Genomic DNA, 20619 nt, shown 5'->3' with positions numbered 1-20619 from the left:
AGATGAAGAAATAACCATGGAAATTTATAAGGAGCGAAATGAAAGGGTTTTCTGTTTTCTGTTTTTCTATAATTCTTCATTATCTTTTTTTAATTGAGTAATTTCTTAATGCAATTTACTTCTTGTTACATTAAATTACATTCATCGAAAAGAGTCAATATAATTTATATATTTATTTAATTTATTAACATAATACTCTCTCTGTCCCACTTTATAAATCTCGGTTTACCATATTTTAGTGTTCCATTTTAGGAGTTCCGATTAGAATATTCCATAAATGGTATTAGGCCACACATTCCATTAATTTTTTTCAATCACATTTTATTATAAAACTAATATAAAAAAGTATGACCCACGTTCATCTATCTTTTTTCACCAACTTTTCTTTACATTTCTTAAAACTCGTGTCGAACTGGGTATCTTAAAGTGAGATGAAGAGAGTAGTAATAGTTTTTAAAAATATGTGTATTTCAATATAGAAAGCCTTATTAGTACTTTGTGGGTATATTTTTCAAGGAAAATGTCTACTAAAAATGAGAAAATGAAGTTAATAAACCAATTTCAAAATTTTGAACTAAAAGCTTAGTTTATTAATATTGAAGAAAATGAGTCAATAACTTGTTTAATATTATTCCACAAATAAAAATTAGTAAGACTAATCATTAATATATGGTGTAGTTACTAAACTGCCCCTCTTTGATTGAATTAAAGCCATTACGTCTATCTAAAGAATTTTTTATCATATAAAACAAAAGGTGATTGATCAAAAGCAAATGAACAAATAATATAGTGCTTTCCAACAACCACAGCTATAAATAAATTTCATACATATGCGTATAAATAATTATAGGATTGTAGATAAATAGATGGTGTAATTATGTGATTGGTTGGTCTACGAGGTAGCAATATTGCGTCTTATTATGATTTTAATAAGTATTACTAATTGTCATAAATCATCATAATTTCATGTGCACTGTGTAGGGGTAAATTGGTAAAACTGTTGAGCATACAATTAGTTTACTAAATTGAACATCAAATCCAAATATTAGATTTGGTAAAAACATAATTCATTCTAACATATCAAGTGAATACTAGTAATAAATTCATATAATAACATTGCAATAAACTCAAAAAAATATAATGTTTTTCTATTTTAAAATTGCCGAGCCACTATGACTTTGTAACAACTTTGCTGTTTGTAGTTAAGGAAGGTCCATTGACTCAATTAAAATAGAAAAACAAAAAATAATTCTCATTGTAATAAATTTGTCGTTTATACCGAATTTGCTTTAACAATTTGGTTCAGCTAAAATAAATTTGACTTTGCAGTTACAGTTACATAGTGAAAAAGTGATGACATTGGCAAATGGCTGGTAGCGGTGGAGGATGCGGTGATGGTATAGAGTGATGGACTGATGGTGGTGGTAGAAATAACGAGATAAGAAGGATACGAGGGACTCTAAATATATGTATTTGATGGAGAACAGAGATTTCTCAAATCTCCAAAATCTGTCTAGATTGAGCAGAAAAATGTATAACCCATCTCGGCCTTGTGTGGGGCTAGGCTTGGGCCACACTCTATGCATAAATGTTGACTTAACTCGATCTTACGCTAGGCTAACATATATCAAGACGGATTGTGACATATATTTTTTTACAACGGTAGTACTAAAATCTCAAATTTAAGTCCATTGTACAAATAAGTTTGCAACATTCCCACAATTAGGGGTGGCAAAATGGGTAGCGGGTAATGGGTAATTCCCATCTCGACCCACTACCCGCCGGGTATCGGGAAATGGGGCGGGATCGGGTAGTGTGTTTTAGAATTTTGCAGGTAGCGGGTATACCCGTTAGTCCAGTTAATACCCGTTATTATTAGTATCAGAGCCATATATCATTTTTAATACTCCATCCATTCCATATTAATAGAGGCGTTTCAAATAGTTAAATTAGAGAAAAATAATAAATAGTTAAATAATAATAGCCATACACACATTCATTTTGAAAAATTAAAAATAAATAGTTAGAATGGAGAAAAAATAAACTAAGAGTTCTTTTGAAACATTTTTATATTCCGACGAACATACAATTGAAAACTCATTGGAACTAGCTATAGAGTCCCCTCACTTTTATTCTTAATCTATTCAAAGTTTACCATCAATATTAATTAAGTAAATTAGGGAACATAGTCGATTATTATGGTTTTCAATTTTTTTATTCGAATTTCGGGTCGGGTACGGGATACCCGATACGAGTATCGGGTAAACCCGGTATATCACGGGACGGATATTAGGACAACCAATTTAGCTAAAATCGGGTACGGGTATCCAACTTGCGGATGCAGGTATCCGCGGGTAACCCGTTTCGCCACCTCTACCCACATTACACTCAAATTCTAGTTTCTTGATGATATACAACAAACTCAATTCAAATGTACTGATTTTTAGCCGAAAAGTACTAATTGATGATGATGTGAAATTAAGATATTTTTTGTGTTAGGATTACGATGGAAATAATAAAGAATAAGAAAATTGTATCCCAACTTCACATGTGGAATTGGCTAAAGAGAGAGTTGAAATGTAAATACTTGTTGGGGTGCCCTTTTCTGATTTTGATACCTGCCCCAAAAAATGGGAATTTAGTCATGATATTCTTTTTTAAAAAATCTGAATAAATCATAGTCCCATAATTACATTGTGCGATTTTTTCGTAGAAACATACATATTAGTTCCAAAAAAATAGTAATATAATATTCACGAAATTAATAAAAACGTTAGTTCGAAATTGGTGGGGTGAAGAATTAATATCTTGTAAAATCATTCGCATTCATTAAAATCCCATCAAGTAAAACCAAATAATTGAACTCCGTATTATTTTCACCTTTTGCATTTCACCTTCAAAGTCAACAAAGTTTTAAAAAAAATGCAAATAGCAATTTATTAATCAATTAAATTCGATTATTTTATCCTTAAACACTTCTTATTGTGTAGTTATACAGAGAGATAATATTTTACTTTTAATACTAGGTTTTAATAAATAAAATTTGATTAACGAATACAACATTTTCATGATATTAGTGGCATCAATCAATAATTGTAGACAAAAATTCAAATAATTGTTCCAAAACATAAACAAACAAAAACACTAGTGGATATGATTGGTCTAAAATGGAATATAATTATTCTTATGAAATTGTTTGCATAAAGAAATAGATGTCTCTAGGGGTGTCAGGTGGGCTAATCCGCTCGGGTTCGGGCCAATCCACTCGGGTTGTCAGGCTATTTGGGTGTGGGTTATTCGGACTATGAATTTTTCGGGTTATAAATTTTCGGTCCTAACCCTAAATCTTCAGGTTTCAAGCTAATCCATGGGCTATTCGGGTCAATAGTAATCTTATATGTTACTTTCTATCCAATCCAATATTCTAAATTATTAAAAAGCATATTGTCGCAAATAGTAAAGTATTATCAATGTGATCGAGAGAAGAAAATAATAGCAATTGAAAATTGAAACAAAATAGATAAACATATCATTTAATTAATAGCACACATGAATCTGACCACAATTAAATGGAAATCATGCATTTCATATAACCCTAACTTTCAATTTGAGAGAAAAAACATAATTACCATATATTCTTCATATCAATGTTGTATTTAATATTGCTATTACCAAAATTACCAAATATACTTCATACAAGTATATAATCCAAAATATTAGTATATTTTTATATTAAATTCCAACCTGTGGGCTAGACCGCAACCCACCGGGCCAGCCCGTATAACCCGCCGACCCGAACGTGCTAGCCCGTGTAGCCCGCTTCTAAATATGGGTTGCGATTTCTCGGCCCTAACTCTATGATTTTATCGAATAATTCGGGTCGACCAGGCTAAATTGACATCCCTAGATGTCTCTTTAGTCATTTACACTCATTTTCCCTTTCGGGAGTTATATATAATATATACTTTACAAAATTAATGACATATATACATAGAAATGTTATGATAAAGTATATGTTATGTGAGAATTAACTGAGAGCACCGATCTCGTTTAGACCACATTAGTCTTATTTGTGTTATTTTATATAGTATTTATTTTGATTCTAATACTTTGTAAATTATTATTAACACAATTAATTTTACAAATTACATGAATATTAAAGCTCAATTTATCATTCAATTCATTTTAAAAAAATGGACTACAAATCCACACATAAGGTGAACATTCAACCATCATTTTGTTGAACATTTTGACAATCAATTGTTGCAATGCATGTGAAGCCATACTCTATTACATACCTATAATAAATTAATAATCTATTAAAATGTCGTATTGTATATGTTTCTACCTAAAATAGTAAAATGCAATGAGGTGCATGTACATCAATAATAGTTACTATTTCTTTCCTTTTTCGAGAGAGATTATCAGATTATTAGTTAATTTAACTAAAGGATTCATTTATAGGACCGGTGGCAAAATAAGAAAACGTGTTAACTCTAGCATTTTATATGTCATTTCAACATCGATAAATCTCCAAAGGTTAGGAGAAATTGCTACTAAATTAATCGATATACCAAATTAACTTATACCCAATAATATTTTAATAAAACTATACGGTCATATTATGACTTGAAACTCAAGATTATTTTATTAAATACTAATAAAAATAAAATAATACTACAGATTAGTATTCAAATATTGTTACATCTACTTACCTTCTTTTACTGATTATGAATAAAGATTGTAAGTTGTAACTATTAATTTATTTTATCTCATTCTTCCCACCAAACTATACAGTCATATTATATAGTACTGCAATACTTAGTTAACTTTACAAATTACAATTCCTACCAAAGAATAAGAAACAATTTGTGCGTGAACATAAAATTGAGATGTCATGTCCAAGAACTCTAGTTGAGTAATTTTATGTGTGTCTATTAGCATTAGGACAAATGCATTGGGATATAAAATCTCTGCACCCATCCATGAACCATGATGTTAGGTTAAAAAAGATAATTATTTTCAATCTTCATCACATGTTCTTCAATAATCACACTATTGCATAAAACTATGCAAAACTCCATCTCCAAGAAACAAACGATCTAATCTATTTCCACACATTTAGCTCTTGGAGACACTTGGTGTGGACCTACACCTAGTCTTTTGTTTGTGGAATATTGAACTCTAGCATGCGATTTCGATGTAATTTTATGATTTCTTCTGATGGGACATGAAATCGGGATCTTAGGTTGTTGATAGGGTTTTTGTTGACGAAACAAGGTTGGAGATCGAGGGAAGATTTTTGATGGGACCGTTTGTCGTGTAAAGATGTGGTTTAGCCAGTACCTTGTAGACTCGTAGTATAGTAGCTCTTGAGTTGTGGTGAAAAGCATACTAGAGCATCATCAACTGAAGTAGGGAGAAACATGGCTCAGCATGCTCACACCGCAATGGAGGGGAGGCACGCGCCAAGATGGACATTATTTTATTTCAGTTTTTTTATTCAATTAATTATAAAAATAACCATAAAAACTTCATACATACAATATAGGTTATTTGTGAAAAGTGAAAACGACCCTTCTCGCTAAGGCATTCAGGTTTAAATCCGAGTATCCTCAGTAGTGTTGAGTGAAGTGCAATTTTATTATTCTTAGTTATGAGCATTAAGTGATGAGGGAAAATGAATGTAAAGCATGTGAATAGTGCAAGTGAAGTGCACTTATAGTGCGTGTAATTGTTAATGTCCTTATAAAGACCGACATGCACGATTTTATTTTACAGTACATGTTTGTGTTGCACTTCAATTATTTGTTTCTAGATCGGTTCATGCCTTTCACTCCATGTTTATGGATTTTCTTTGATGTCTATATTCATTTTGTTTGATTTCTAGCAAAAGGAATCAGAAGCTGCTTCAATGTCACACCATATCATTAAGGAAACAAGCTTAATTACGACGTTTGTCTGAAAATAGGAAAATGGTTTCATGTATTTGTCTAAATATAGTTAGTTGCATTTTTGTCTCCCAAATAATGATTAGTTTCATGTCAATTGAATGAACGCACTATATTATTTCAAAGTAGCAAAATCTATATTAATCTTTGGTAGTTTTATTAATATTGTGTCAATCTATACTTATCAATCACATTCTTACATTTTGTATCAATTTTACATAGAACCCCATCTCGTGATGGAGTCCTAAGATTAGTTTATGAAAACGGCGACGTTTAGGACCCTTAGGGCATGCTTGGTATGATGGAATGGAATAAGGGTGGAATGGAATGGAGGTTAGAATGGAATGAACCGAGTCTAACCCAGCCCATACTGAGCTTGGGCCGTGCTGGATGGACCCGACCAATTGACAACTCTACATGAGATATTATCCATCCTAAACCCATCAAAACATGCTTGGAAACTTAAGCTCCCTGATTTGACGTGAACGCATGGCTAAGCATTTTTTTCGTGTGACCAATGGAGAGCCAACACATGGACTCTTTTCATACAGTTGCTTCATATTGCTATGAATCAAATTCAAGAGTACCTTCTTCCTTCTCCAGTTTAGGAACCTTTTTCACCATCTGGATTTGATTTTACTCATAGAATACATCAATTCCTAGATTTAACTCCCTAGTGTGAGTGGGTTCGTGAGCAACTAGTAGTGGAATAAAGAACATGTGATTCATGTGAATTTGCAAGCAACACACATTAAGGAACCATTAGTTACACATTTATGCAGCATTAATCACTAATTTTCCTAGTTGAACTGAAAGATGTACTTGAACCATAATAGAGCTACTACAAATAGCTTGAGTTGAAGTAGAAAGCTTAGTTTCAAATCTCACCCGTCCCAAGAGGCTGTCTGGAAGTATCTCCGGAAGCCCAAGCTTGATAGTCCTTCACTAACTGCACATTGTTTAAAAGAGAATTTTTAGTTTACGGATAAGCAAAAAGAACCAGGGGATGTCAATATTTAGCAGCAGTGAAGCACAAGACTAAGTACCGAGCTACTTCCACGACGAGCTCACACATAATTTGGTGAAAGATCTGTCAAGTTTTACTCCTATATAGGAATATTTTTAAACTAGTACTCATAAGGAACACAATGGGATTTTAAATCCATATGTTTAACTTCTATGCAGAACCGAGCTAGAACTTGAAGGAAGAGATCCCTTTTTTCCTTTCAATGGTTAATAGGACTCTAAGAGTCTAAGACCAATTATTTTTAAAAAATACAATATTTATAAAACACTCGAGAAGTAAAATTAATCACATCCGCAAACCTGTGACATAAATCGGGGAAGCATAGCCTTCAGTATCTGTCCCAGAACTTGGGAGCCAGTTGACTCAATGGATTGTGTTGGAATTGCACGAAATGCAAAAGGAATTTCAATGCTAACCTGCACAAGACAGGCGATGATCATCAAGCCATGTAAGAAAAGTTGCCCGTGTATGTAATTATTGATGAGTTCCACGGGCATAATGTGAGTACCTCAATGACTGCATTGGAAGTCAACTTCTGAACCGGTGAATCACTTCTTGGGCTATCACAGGATATCTTATTCTCCATTGAAGCTGCATTGCCCATACCAAATCAGTGTCAAAGGACTCCTGAAAAGAATTATGCAGTAATATTCAGAATCGAAAGACGCAAATTCAGACAATCATACCTTGTTTTTGAAACATGAAAAAAAAAACAAATTACTCATCCTTTAGTTCAAAAAGAAGAATGGAAAATGTGAAACTCAGATCATTAATCATGCCATTCATGATTGAACAATACAATCATTGTTTGAAGCTCTATTACTAATGACAGTGATATTCAACTAACGTAGAGAGGAGAATGATCAGTTAATCAGTGGATAACATAATGGAATAGCTTACTCGGGCATGAACATATGTCAACTGAATGGCTTTCTTGGTTATGTATAATCTAGTGAGAATCAAAACAGAATGGACTACGAAACAGAAAGAAAGACACAAAAACAAAGGCGTATGAGAAATCTTTTTTTGAAAAGGCAGACGATACAGAGAGCTCTCTTACTGCAAACTACACAGACTACTTCATCTAACACGACTTAATTCTAGCATCTTCAGACATTTATTAAAAGATCAGCACATGGTTAACACCGTGATCTGGAAGATACACACGCAAGATCAAAAACCACTGCATTTTCTTTGTTACAACAGTAACAAAAAAAAACAATCAGTCAATCCAGAAACTGTTGTTAGCTCTCAGTTGCAGTTCCCACCAAATAATTGTTAGTCCTTTACATTTTAACAAATAAATGAAGCTAGAAACAGCAAATATACATAAAAATATTCATCACACATCACACATCACACAATGTAAACGAAGATGCTAACCATCAAATTTGTCATTCTGAGCAACCACAATGGGCGAACCCTCAAGCTGCAAAAATGCAATTCAATTCAATAAAATTCATCACACATCACACAAGTAAGCTCAACTAGAGAGAGAAAGCGATTGATTCACCACCTTACAAGACAAGAGATTAATGGAGCAACCATCAGGCTGCTCCTCCACTCTCACCAGCAAAACAGGACAAACTTCAAACGCGAAAAACTTGAATCTATACACATAACACCTGAACGTATTGTCGTCCACTCGCTCTATCCTCTCCGCATCCAACACCGAGTACTGACTCGCCGGCAAGCTCATGTACTCAGCTGGAGAGAAAAAAATAAAAAATCAAACAAACACAGTAATTCTAAAACGAAATCGCACGAATTCGGTGAGAATGCATTACTGAGCGGTCGCTGGAGCTGGCGCACGGATACGGATTCAGTTCTTCGCGCGATGAATCGAGCTTTGGGGCCGGAATCGGCGGAAATGCGGCGCGCGGGCTTGGAGGAATCCTCCGGCGAGGAAGCGAGGTTGGAGAGTACGACGAGGTACGGAGGAATGGACCTCCTGGATGGGGATTTGGCGTTTCTGAAGTTGAATTGGATGGGATTTGGGGTGAGCGACGCCATTTTTGGAAGAAATTGGGGGATTCGAAATGCTGCTTTGGTGTGGGAGTTTTGGTGGTGTGAGTGGATAGCAAGGTGTGGTGTAGGATAAGTCCACGAGTGTGATTAAAGTGCAGAGCGTGACGTCCCGGCGCAGGTTAGCGGGACCTGGATGTATGCGGCTAAAAGGTACCGGGCCCACCTACGCGCCCAATAAGAATTTCTCGGGCTACATGCACCAGATTTTTAGACGATCAAGTGCTACTTAGTTAACAAAAACATAGACAAATGAGAATTTTCCAAGCAAGATATATTGAATCAATAAATCTATGTGACCAAATTTTGTACAATCAAATTCTTGTTTATTTGATAAAAAAAATAGGTTTATTTATGAATTTAATTAAAATATTAGATACATATATAGTATATGGAAAGTGCATAATATTGTGGTTATATATTTATGATTTTTTATAATTTTTTTATTTTTTTAGAATTATATATGTAACTAGTGCATACTTTAATTCAAATTTAAAAAATAATAGAAAGAAAATTCAAATATAAATATAAAAAATGAGGTTAAAGGCTAATAAGTCTTTTTAACTTATCCACTTACTATATTTATAATTTTAATATATAATTAATACATCAAATTATTAATATAACTTTATTTTGGTTGTACAAAATTTGGTTGTTTATCATTACTCATATTGAATCTCAACTCGGTGCAACGTTTGTCAACTGGAACGTAATTAGTGAAAAACTCGATAAATGAGAATTTTCCAAGCAAAATATATATCAAATTTTGGTTTGGACTATGATATTTGCTCTTCGGTTAATAATTTAGAAATTCAAGTCACTCTCAGCGATAAAAATAAATGAGAAGATAAGTGAGTATGTGGGACTTTTTTGGATTTGGGATTTAAAAAAAAAAGACATTCTAATAGTAGGAGTACAATATTTATTAGTTTAGTTAGATGTTACATTCACTATCTTGGCAAATTATAGTCAAGGGTGTAGTTAGATGTTACAATCATTAGGGTGTAATTTTATATCCCCTCCGTTCCGTTTTAGCAGTCCCAGTTACTTTTGAGTAGTCATTTTGTAAATATGATACTAATAAATAGTTAAAGTGGAGAAATGGTAAGGTAAAAGAGAGTACATTGGTATTACAAGAGAGTTATCAAATGAGTCAGAGTCAATCTGGTCGTCGGGTGAATGCTTTTCGAATCATTCTTGCCCAAGTTATTGGGCTGAAAATGACATTCTAATACTTCATCAAAGTAGTGATTTGTCTTGTCATTTTAGCTTGTCTACTAAGTGCCTATTAAATTTCTAACATATGTAATTCAGCTATAGCCATTGATAAAGTAAAGATTTCCTAGTTTTTCCTTCTTCTGATCACTTCATCTAGTTCAAAATCATCTGCTACATATTAGCACAAAACAGATTCCAACTAAATCTAATCACATTCTGCAATAAGTTATCTACACCTCTCGCTTTCACTTCCAGCAATGACAATGCAGCAGCAACACTTCCTTCCCATTCCTCCCCGCGTGGGCGCATTCTTGATCTCAAACACCCACAAAACAAGCTCGATTCTCCGAATCATGTGATCAATGGGAGGCGACGCGCCCATCCATTCATGCCAACTCTCACAGATATGCGAAAACTTTCTTCAAAATGCGGCATGCCTTCTCACTAGAAGTATACTTTGTGCTGCATTACAGTCACATTCGCGTCACAGTCCCAACGCTCCCTTTGATTTCCCGCAAAATCGAGCAACCACAATATCCCGACGCGTATCAAAGCCACTTCACAACACCGAGCTCTTCAAAAAACGATCTTGGGATCGTATAATTCAAGACTCAAGCCGGGGTAGTCGAATCGAGGTAGCTGCAACCGGGAACTTTTCTGAGCCCTTTCTCACTCATCCTCTCCCTCAAATCAGACACATTCAACCACCTCTCAGCCTCTGCATAAATGTTGGACAGTAACACATAGTTCCCGGCGTTCTGAGGCTCGACTTCAAAGAGCCTCTTCGCGACCATCTCGCCTAATTCAACATCACCTTGACTCCTACACGCCCCGAGAAGAGCACCCCAAGCACCAGCATGGGACTCCATAGGCACAGACCGTATAAGCTCGTAGGCCGCCTTCACCCTCCCCGATTTCCCAAGAAGGTTCACCATACACGCATAGTGATCCGGAGACGGACTCATGGAGTACTTCTCCGTCATAAGGTCAAAAACACGGCACCCCTCATCCACAAGCCCGGCGTGGCTACACGTGGTCAGGATGACCGTGAATGCCACGTCGTCAGGCCTCACGCCCTCGTCTATCATCCTGTGAAACAGGGCAACGGCCTCTGCTCCACGTCCGTGGATACACAGGCCTTGGATCATTGAACAATACGAGACAAGATCGCGCCGCGGCATCTCCTCAAACAGCTTAATCGCTCGCGCCATATCCCCGCATTTCGCGTTCATATCAACGAGAGCTGCAGCTACGTGAGGGCGCGACGTGTCATATGCCCCTTCGTGCATATAGGACTCGATCCATCTTGCTAGCTCGGACGATCCCAATTGGGCGCAAGCAGACATCAAACTCACTAGTATGAACTCATCCGGCTTCAAATTCATAGCCCGCATTTCGCCAAAAACCTTCACCGCTTCACCCGGCTTCCCATTCTGCACGTACCCCGACATCAACGCGGACCACGACACCAAATCCTTGCTATCCATTTGATCAAACATAAACCTCGCAGTCGCCATATCTCCACCCTTCGCATAACCACCGATCAAAGTAGTAAAAGAAACAGCATCTCTCACAGGCATTTCATCAAACACCTTCCTCGCATTCACCAAATTCCCCAACCTCACTAACCCCTTAATCATCGCATTCCACGTAGCATCATTCTTCTTAGGCATTTCATCAAACATCTTCCTAGCAGCCTCCATATCCCCACAATCCAAGCACCCAACCATCATCGCCGTCCACGAAACCTCATTCCTCACACACATTCCATCAAACACCTTCCACGCAGACTCAATCTCCCGACACTTCCCGTAAAAATCAATCAAACTCGACCCCATAAACACATCCCCCTCCGTCCCACACCGCACCGCCGCCGCGTGGACAATCCGCCCCTCCCTCAGCGCAGAAACGCTCGAGCAAGCCTTAATCATCGATGGAAAAGTGTACTTATCCGGAACCACATTCCCCCCTTTCCGCATCCTCCTAAACAGCGAGAAACATCCGCCGAGAGGCCCGTTCTCGCAGTGAATTTTAATCAGGATGTTCCAGAGATAGATGTTAGGGTTGATTACTGAATCGAATGCGGCGGTTGGGTAGCGGATGTTGGCGGGCTGCGCGGCGGTGCTGATGGTGAGGAACTGAGCGATCAAGTAGTGGTCTTGCTCGCAGCCTCTGCGGATGATGTGAGCGTGAATTTGATTGAGATCTCTGAGGGTTCTGCAATTTTTTAGGAGTGAAAGAATGGCCGGGGAAGAATGGTGGAAGGGCATCGGAGAAGAAGATTGAAAAACGCCGCCACATTTGCTATGATTATCTTTCCTTTGTATTTTCCATTTATCAAATGGTATCTTCTTCCCCTATTTCGGGTAATTACTTGTTTCATAGTTCATACACAAAATAATTTAGTGCAAAAATATTAAATTTACATATTTTATATAAAAAAATTTAGTTAGTGTTCTAAAATAATACATTTTGTCAAATCTCTACTAATATTTTTAGTTCCGATTACATTATAAATACAAAAAGTTTCATTAATGTAAGATTTAAATTAAAATTTTTTATTAATTATTTCAAACACAGTAATTTTTATTACTCACAAAAATGAAAAACACATAGGAAAAAAATCACCATTCTTCATCATCAAATTAGCGAATTGCATTTTATTGTCGAAGTTTTCTCACATAACAATGGAGAATACAACTAAAGATATTGAAATTTTTTGTATAAAAATAAAATTTACTTATTGACTATTGGAATCTGAAATTAGCCATTTTGTAAAGATGAAATATAGACTTATTTTATATCGTGTTCTACAAAGAATACAATAAAAAAAACAGAGTATATTGAGAGACATAATTTTTTAAAACCACGATCAATTGTTGGAAGAATTGATATTGACTGTTATTTTTTTAAATGATTAATTGTATTAAATCTCTAATTATTCTTTTATTATGATAATAAGTTGGACAAATTATAAACTAATTAACAGTGTCTAAAATATTTATCAGAATTTATTAATTTAAAACATTGACGTAACTATTTATATGAAATATGTACACTTGATACTTTTTGTATTAAATTGAACAAAAGTAAAATATTTTGTATAAAACATGTAATTAGCCCTTTATTTCTAGTTGTGAGTTTTTTTGGAAAATAGAGTAGTGATTTTTTAAATTTTAAAAATGTATGATACATTTTGAAATATACTACTTACTGTAATTTTTTATTCGAGAAATGAAAAAAAGAATGTGAGTAGTTATTCTTCTATATTTTTTAGAGCTGAACATTCACAATCTAGCTTTAACCCTATTTTCTCAATTACGAGTGTAACATTTTTTTATTTTTTATTTTTCATTTCAGCTGCAATATTTGTAATGCAGCCGGTCCCATTTTAGCCATAAGCCCATAACACATTCTGAAGTACTATCATTTAATGATTTAAATAAGCATAAACTAATTCATTACTGTATTTGATAGTATGAAATTACTACAATAATTTAAAAACATAAAAAAATTAAAAAATATTACTAAGTATTAAAGATAGAATTAAAAAAACATAACAAAGAAGTGCATTGCAACCTATCCAACTTGTATATATGCAGCTCCAAAACAGTCACTCAATAACAAGTTTTGGACCTAGCCGTTGGCTCCAAATGCATATAAAAGTCTTATTCTGAAGACCATTTTGCCAAATAATCCACATTCGTATTAGCCTCGTAATATATATGTCTACCACCACATACCAACTCATATCACATATACCCCAAATATTTTGAACGAAACTGAAGCAACTATCATCCTCTTTATATGAGTCGTTCATAAAGACCGTATCTTGGTTACTACCTCGTCCTCAATTCTTTGCGTACCTACGTGTTCCTAAACTAATACTCCCTCCGTCCCATAAAAGTTGAGTCGTATTCCTTTTTAGTCCGTCCCAACAAAGTTGAGTCATTTCCTTATTAACAAAAGACAAAACATCTAATTACTCTTATTTTATTCCATCATTTACTTTACTCTCTCTTATCTTTCCTACTTTTTTCATCTCTCCTATTTATTTAATATAAATTCTTAATCTCCGTGTCCAAAAGTTTTGTCTCAACTTTTATGGGACGGAGGGAGTGGCACTAACTCATTAGCAGCTTCAAGTCCATGTGTTCCTAAACAAATAGTAACTCATTAGCAATTAATTATCCATTACTAAACTCATGTAATACTAATAATGATGTTCAACATCATTTATAATTACACCAATCTTGACACTATTGGGCCAACCAAACAGGTCCAAAGACCACATACACAAGGCACAAGCTATATGTCTCTTATAAAAAGGAACGGCCAAAACCTAATCCTCAAAGAGCTCCTTCACTCTTCTCTTACATTATTTCCAGCTGATTTTTGTTCAGTTTTGTGATCTAATGTTTCAGTTTCAGCTCCTACCCATACAGAATCACTCCAAATAAGATCTCGTTGCTTGATTCGTCTCCGCCGCCGTTTCTGTCGACAGTCTCTGCGTCTTCTTTCCAGACATCATCCAGGACTCCGCAATCATTCAGTACAGCTTTGCTGCCTCGAATCTAAAAATTTTAACTGTTTCTGATATCTGTTGAAATATGATTTGAATTTTGTCGTATCTTCTGCTTTTTTGCTGGCTCAATTGAATTAGTAGCTAGGTTTTTAATCGTTTTCCCCTAAAACACTGACTTGTTTGCTTTTGTGAGAAATTGCGATTAACAGAGTTGAATTTTGTTGATTATGTTAATTCGTTTTTGGATTTTTATGTTTGTTAACTAAAAAATCGATTTTTTGGCTAATCATATGCATATTTTGTAAAAAAGACTTTGAAATTCGAAATATGAAAGCTGGCAAAAGCTCAATGCTAGTATGTCCTGGGTGCTGTGTGGAAGAAGATGCAGAGAAGTTTGCCGATTTACTTTCTCGTCGTTTATAATTTTTATTGCACTTATCACTTATTTTGATGTTTAATTGGAATTTGGAAATCTCTGTAGTTGAAATGCATAGCTTCTTTGAATTTGTGATTTATGTTTGAGTGCATCTAGATTACTTAATGAGGAAAAAGTATGGCGGATCCTTTTGCCTGATCCAACTGCCCGGCCTATGGCTGCTGGTTGTTGAGATTCGAGGCTTGGATATGATTGTTGCCTTACTCATCTGATGCTAAATTCAATCAGAACTAATAAGTTTCTGATATGTTTAGGGGCTGTTTACTTTGACTGATATCTTAGATTGAACAATTAGATTGGGTTTGGAACATTTTAACTTCATATATGCTGTTTGGTTCTTGGATTTAAGTTAGATATGGAGAAGGAAGATGATGAGCTTTGACAGGTACTGCTGAATGGGCTCACTTTTCGGCTCAGGTGTTTCTCCTGGTGCAGCCAATTTTATTTGTGCTTGTGCCGAGCATCTGAAATGAACAGTCCACCTGATTAATGTTAATCATAAGCTGATTCCTCTCTGTCCGAAGCTCAATTCTAAACGTCACATGACTCAAAGCTTGAGGCTACTACATTTCATCCTTGTTCAGTAAAGGCATTTTTATATACTCAAATAAGAATGAATGCTGATTCATACTATTCTTATATCTATGTTTGTTCGAAGTGAATAGTCTACTTGATTAATGTTTATCATAAGCTGATTCCTCTCTGCCCAAAGCTCAATTTTAGGTGTCATGTCTTGATCGTACTACATTTGATATGTTTCTTTGTAGTGAAAATCTTGCAACTATTTGTGCAAGCAAAAGGCTGATAAGTGTCCTAGTTATTTTTGTTCCATTAAGATGAATTTCTTGTTATGTAAAGGAAGCATTTCAAGCTGCAATGCAGGCTGAGAATGTGGAACAGTTTCTCATGGTTCGATCATCTCGGTAGTGCTGAAACGTGCTTACTGCGATAAGATGTTCAAGTTACCTTGACGCGTTTGTTGCCTTGTTTCCTGGTTGTGCTTTAGCTGCATAACTTCATACTTGTGTGGCTGTTAAGAGAGATGGTTTCAACATTGTTAGAGCATCCGCAATGGTGCTTAGGCCAGCCATAGGCCAGCCATTCTCTCCTCTGCCACGTCAGCAACACTAAAAAAACCACCTTCCACGTCAGATTTAGGCCAGCCATAGGCCAGCCGCAATAAAAACAATTCAAAATATGTTACATTTACGGAATTAAAATTACGATTAAAATACGGAATTAAATTTAGACACGTGTACGGGATAATTCATTAATTGCATTTAAAAAAGTTACATAGATAAAAAAAAAGTACATGCATAATAAAGAAAAAAAACTATCGTCGTGCAATTCTCCTTGCCCACAACTCTTCAATTATATCCTTTTGGAGTTGAATATGAGCATTCACTTGTCGCATGCTGGCAAATTTCTTGAGTCGGCCGGCTTCATCGAGGGGTACCCCCTGTCGTACACTAGGGGTGGCCGTTCCGTGGCTTGGACCGGCTTCATCGTCACTGACCCAACTAGTCAGTTGTACGCCTTCGTCTTCGACGATCATGTTGTGCAGGATAATGCAGGCGTACATTATCTCGGAAACGCATCCGACATCCCACAAACGTGTTGGGCCCTTGATTGCCGCTCATCGAGACTGGAGCACACCAAATGCGCGCTCCACATCCTTGTGCGCCGACTCCTGTCGTTGCGCAAAGTAGGCCTTCTTTTCATCACTTGTTTGTCGGATCGTCTTCACAAAGACCGGCCACCGAGGGTATATCCCATCCGCCAAGTAGTAGCCCATATCATGCCGGTTGCCGTTGGCCACGAATGAGACGGCTGGACCGACGCCCTGGCACTTCTCGTTGAAGAGGGGAGACGAGTTCAGGACGTTGAGGTCGTTGTTCGACCCGGCTACCCCAAAATACGCATGCCAGATCCACAGCCGGTAATCAGCTACGGCCTCGAGGATTATTGTGGGGTTCTTTGACTTGTAGCCGGTCGTGTAGGTCCCCTTCCAGGCAGTCGGACAATTCTTCCACTCCCAATGCATACAGTCTATGCTGCCTAACATCCCGGGGAACCCATGCTTCTCCCCGTGCATCTGCATCAAATTCTGACAATCTTCGGGAGTAGGGCTTCGAAGGTACTGCTCACCGAAAATGCTGATCACGCCCCCACAGAACTCCTTCAGACATTTCAGGGCTGACGACTCACCGATGTGGAGGTACTCATCCCACATGTCTGCCGCGCCTCCGTAGGCCAACTGCCTGATTGCCGCCGTGCACTTTTGGATAGGGGTGTGGCCGGGTCTGCCAGCCGCATCGTGCCTGAAGCGGAAACACATATATTGACGCTCCAATGCCCTAACGATGCGCATAAACAACTCCATGCGCATTCTGAAACGCCGCCGGAACATGTTGGCGGGAAACCGCGGATACTCTGCAAAGTAGTCCTCGTACAGCCGCTGATGTGCAGCTACGTGATCCCGATCAATCACTGCTCGGTGGTGGACAAATCGTGGAGGGCGAGGTATCGCCTGCTGTTCCACCATACGCATGTACCGCTCCATCCCGCGGTTCATGTATGCCTGCATAGCCTCGTTCATCCTCCGTTCGTACTCCTCAGGATCCCCACCACTACCGCTACCGCTACCACCTGCGTGATCCATCGCTCGATGATACTCTTGAACAGAAAGTTAGAGAGAGAGAAAACTCGTTAAAACAAGTGGTGCAAATGAAAATGAAACGAAAATCGCGTTTATATATGATTTAAAAAAAAAAAAAAATCGAAAATCGGCGCTGGCCGATCGGGCCTCCACAATGGCGGCTAGCCGATCGGCTAGCGTTTCGGCCAGCGACGAGCGATCGGCGAGCCCACGCCGATCCGCTCGCCGATTTTGCGCTGGCCGACTGCAATGGTTCGGCTAGCCGATCGCTAGCCGACCATTGCGGATGCTCTTAGTATTCCTTGTCATCCTTAGTTTTCAACAAGAAGGTTGCATAATTTTGTTTGAAGTGTTGTAGGAGTTGGGTATATTTTTAAAGGGACTTTTGTAGCCCTTCTTCCGTCATTTGAATTGAGAAAATCCTTCTTCCATCTCAAGACTTCAACTTGTATTTCTTTTTGTTACTTTGGTTGTAATATGTCTAAATGTGTGTATTCAACTTTATATCAAAAAGATTTCCTTTTTCCAGATATTGGATACGACAGTTTATTACTATGTCAGTTCATATGCTTTAGTTTTCACATACACTCATTTATACACTGAATAATTTACAAAGTTAGTTTATTAATTTATTTGATGAAAGAGATGATTAATGTGCCCCAAATCTCATCTACTATAATTGGACTTCTAAACTATACTAGTACTACATATTTAGAAATGGTTCATAAGTAGTATTAATTGATTTTGAAGTAAATTTTGGTCTTAAATATCATAAAGTTTGAGCCGATTAAAGTATTTTCCATTTATCTTGCAAGTGTTCTTAAAACCTTAAACATTTGAAACTGTACAATTTTTCCAATTTGAGTCAAGGAATTTTTGGCATACTTTTATCATACGTGAGTGAGTCGTGACTTAATCTGAAATTTACCTAAAATGATGTTGTTTTGATGCCATAGCTATTCAATATAAACCTATTTTGTTATTTAAATGATCTTGCAAAATCATCCACGTTCTTTGACAACAACACTCCACCATCCCCCATTGAATATTGAGATTAATCTTAAAATTTATGATAATTTTTAAGAAAAATAATTTTTTTTCATACCTTTGTCTAATTATTTAACAAAATAATTTTTTCATACTAGTATTATTAAAATATGTATAGCTTCAGAAAACGATTACTTTTCCTTAGATACTCTATTTGCCATCACATTTAGTAGGACCGCCAAAAGTTTGTTGAAATCAAGGGTCCCTGACGTCCCATCCCCAAATCAATCTCATCCGTCCATATATCTCATCCAACGGCTCCACATCCCGATCCGCACCACTCCAAACCAGCCAATCAAAACACACTCCCCATTCTATAAAACAACCGCCTCAAATCCCTCTTTCCACATCTCCCAAATTCCACACTCCTCAGATTTCAATCAATCAATCCACTCTCCCCTTTTACAATGGCCGCCAAAGGAGAGAAGAAACCCGCCGAGAAGAAGCCCGCCGCCGAGAAATCCCCGGCCGAGAAGAAGCCCAAGGCCGGGAAAAAGCTCCCGAAGGAGGCCGGCGCCGCCGCCGGAGACAAGAAGAAGAAGAGGACCAAGAAGAGCGTGGAGACGTACAAGATCTACATCTTCAAGGTGCTGAAGCAGGTGCACCCCGACATCGGGATCTCCAGCAAGGCGATGGGGATCATGAACAGCTTCATCAACGACATTTTCGAGAAATTGGCGCAGGAGTCGTCGAGGCTCGCGCGGTACAATAAGAAGCCGACGATCACGTCGCGGGAGATCCAGACTGCCGTGCGATTGGTGCTGCCCGGTGAATTGGCGAAGCACGCGGTTTCGGAGGGGACAAAGGCGGTGACCAAGTTCACTAGCTCTTGAATTTGTGCATTTGTGCTGCCTAGGGTTTCGCGCCTCCGAGAATTGGGAATCTTCTGGTATTGTATTGATTTGATTTCAATTTCAGCTGGTGCTAGGTTTAATTCACGTTTCCGATTGTGTAAATTTGGTGCTTATGAATTGTTTGAATGAAAATTAGATTTTGGATAAATGCATCTTTCTAGATGTTCAAATTTCTAGTTGTGAATTTGGTATTCGAATAATATTAGCTCTTGTTTGCGGTTGTGGATCTAATTTCGAGTAATTTTTGTTTTGATTAAATGTGTTCTTCACTTAGATTGCGATTTTCTGTGACAGCCTTGTATTTTTCTCTCTATCAATTTAGGAAGATGAATTGAGCATCCTGTTTATGCAATAAGCTAAAATCTTGGTTATATACAGGCATTTTGTGTTTGTATGATCTGGTATAGCTTTGAATGAGTTTCAGTTCCTCAAATTTTGTGATTTTGCATAATTTTTATGCTCTCAAATGATGGAAAGCAAACTTGTGGAATTTGACAATGGGTTGTAGCTTTTGTTATTTTTTTAAGCATAATATCTATGCAAAGTAAAATGGATTGATTTTTGTGAAAAAAATGATAAAGTTGAAGTATTTTAAAAGTATGGATAAAGTTATTTATGCGAAGATATTAGAAATATATTAATTTTTGTAAATGTATTAAATTGTTAAAAATAGATTATTTTTGGATGTATGGGTGAAGTATTATTTGTGAAAAGAACTGATGATTTCTCCTTTGAAACTTATGAGTTATGACACATTATATCAAAATATGTAGACGTTTCACCTATGTTTTTTGTTTAATTTTGATGGAATTAGCTATGTGGGGTTTATGGTGGGGTTTGAATTAGCAAATGAAAAAATGACGGGACATGAAACAAA

The 20619-nt window shown here is 36.7% G+C and overlaps 3 protein-coding genes and 1 long non-coding RNA gene across 4 annotated transcripts; 2 read left to right on the top strand and 2 right to left on the bottom strand.

Annotated features, from left to right (window-relative positions):
* Window positions 1–6653: 6653 nt before the first annotated feature.
* Window positions 6654–9061, bottom strand: LOC125200571 (RAP release 2, galactose-binding-like domain protein, putative (DUF1997)). The gene is made up of 6 exons (XM_048098225.2): window positions 8766–9061; window positions 8495–8685; window positions 8362–8407; window positions 7487–7569; window positions 7278–7394; window positions 6654–6900 (listed from the first exon to the last, which is right to left on the bottom strand). The coding sequence occupies exons 1-6, from the start codon at window positions 8989–8991 to the stop codon at window positions 6829–6831; spliced, it is 735 nt and encodes a 244-aa protein (XP_047954182.2). The 5' UTR covers window positions 8992–9061; the 3' UTR covers window positions 6654–6828.
* A 1265-nt stretch (window positions 9062–10326) lies between these two features.
* On the bottom strand, window positions 10327–12561 carry LOC125200570 (Pentatricopeptide repeat (PPR-like) superfamily protein). Its single transcript, XM_048098224.2, has one exon. The coding sequence runs from the start codon at window positions 12489–12491 to the stop codon at window positions 10833–10835; it is 1659 nt and encodes a 552-aa protein (XP_047954181.2). The 5' UTR covers window positions 12492–12561; the 3' UTR covers window positions 10327–10832.
* Window positions 12562–14496: 1935 nt separating this feature from the next.
* LOC125200572 (uncharacterized) lies at window positions 14497–15885 on the top strand. Its single transcript, XR_007172738.2, has 2 exons — window positions 14497–14773; window positions 15568–15885. It is a non-coding gene; the product is annotated as an uncharacterized LOC125200572 (long non-coding RNA).
* A 3346-nt stretch (window positions 15886–19231) lies between these two features.
* Window positions 19232–19890, top strand: LOC148931929 (histone H2B-like). Its single transcript, XM_089065568.1, has one exon. The coding sequence runs from the start codon at window positions 19296–19298 to the stop codon at window positions 19719–19721; it is 426 nt and encodes a 141-aa protein (XP_088921694.1). The 5' UTR covers window positions 19232–19295; the 3' UTR covers window positions 19722–19890.
* Window positions 19891–20619: the final 729 nt, after the last annotated feature.

This window comes from Salvia hispanica, chromosome 2 (genome assembly GCF_029641045.1).
Source record: "Salvia hispanica isolate PSC_SH4W2 chromosome 2, Shi_PSC_v1, whole genome shotgun sequence".
Taxonomy (NCBI): Eukaryota; Viridiplantae; Streptophyta; class Magnoliopsida; order Lamiales; family Lamiaceae; genus Salvia; species Salvia hispanica.
Note: the sequence above shows the minus strand (reverse complement) of the source record. Positions and strands in the feature narration are given on the sequence as shown.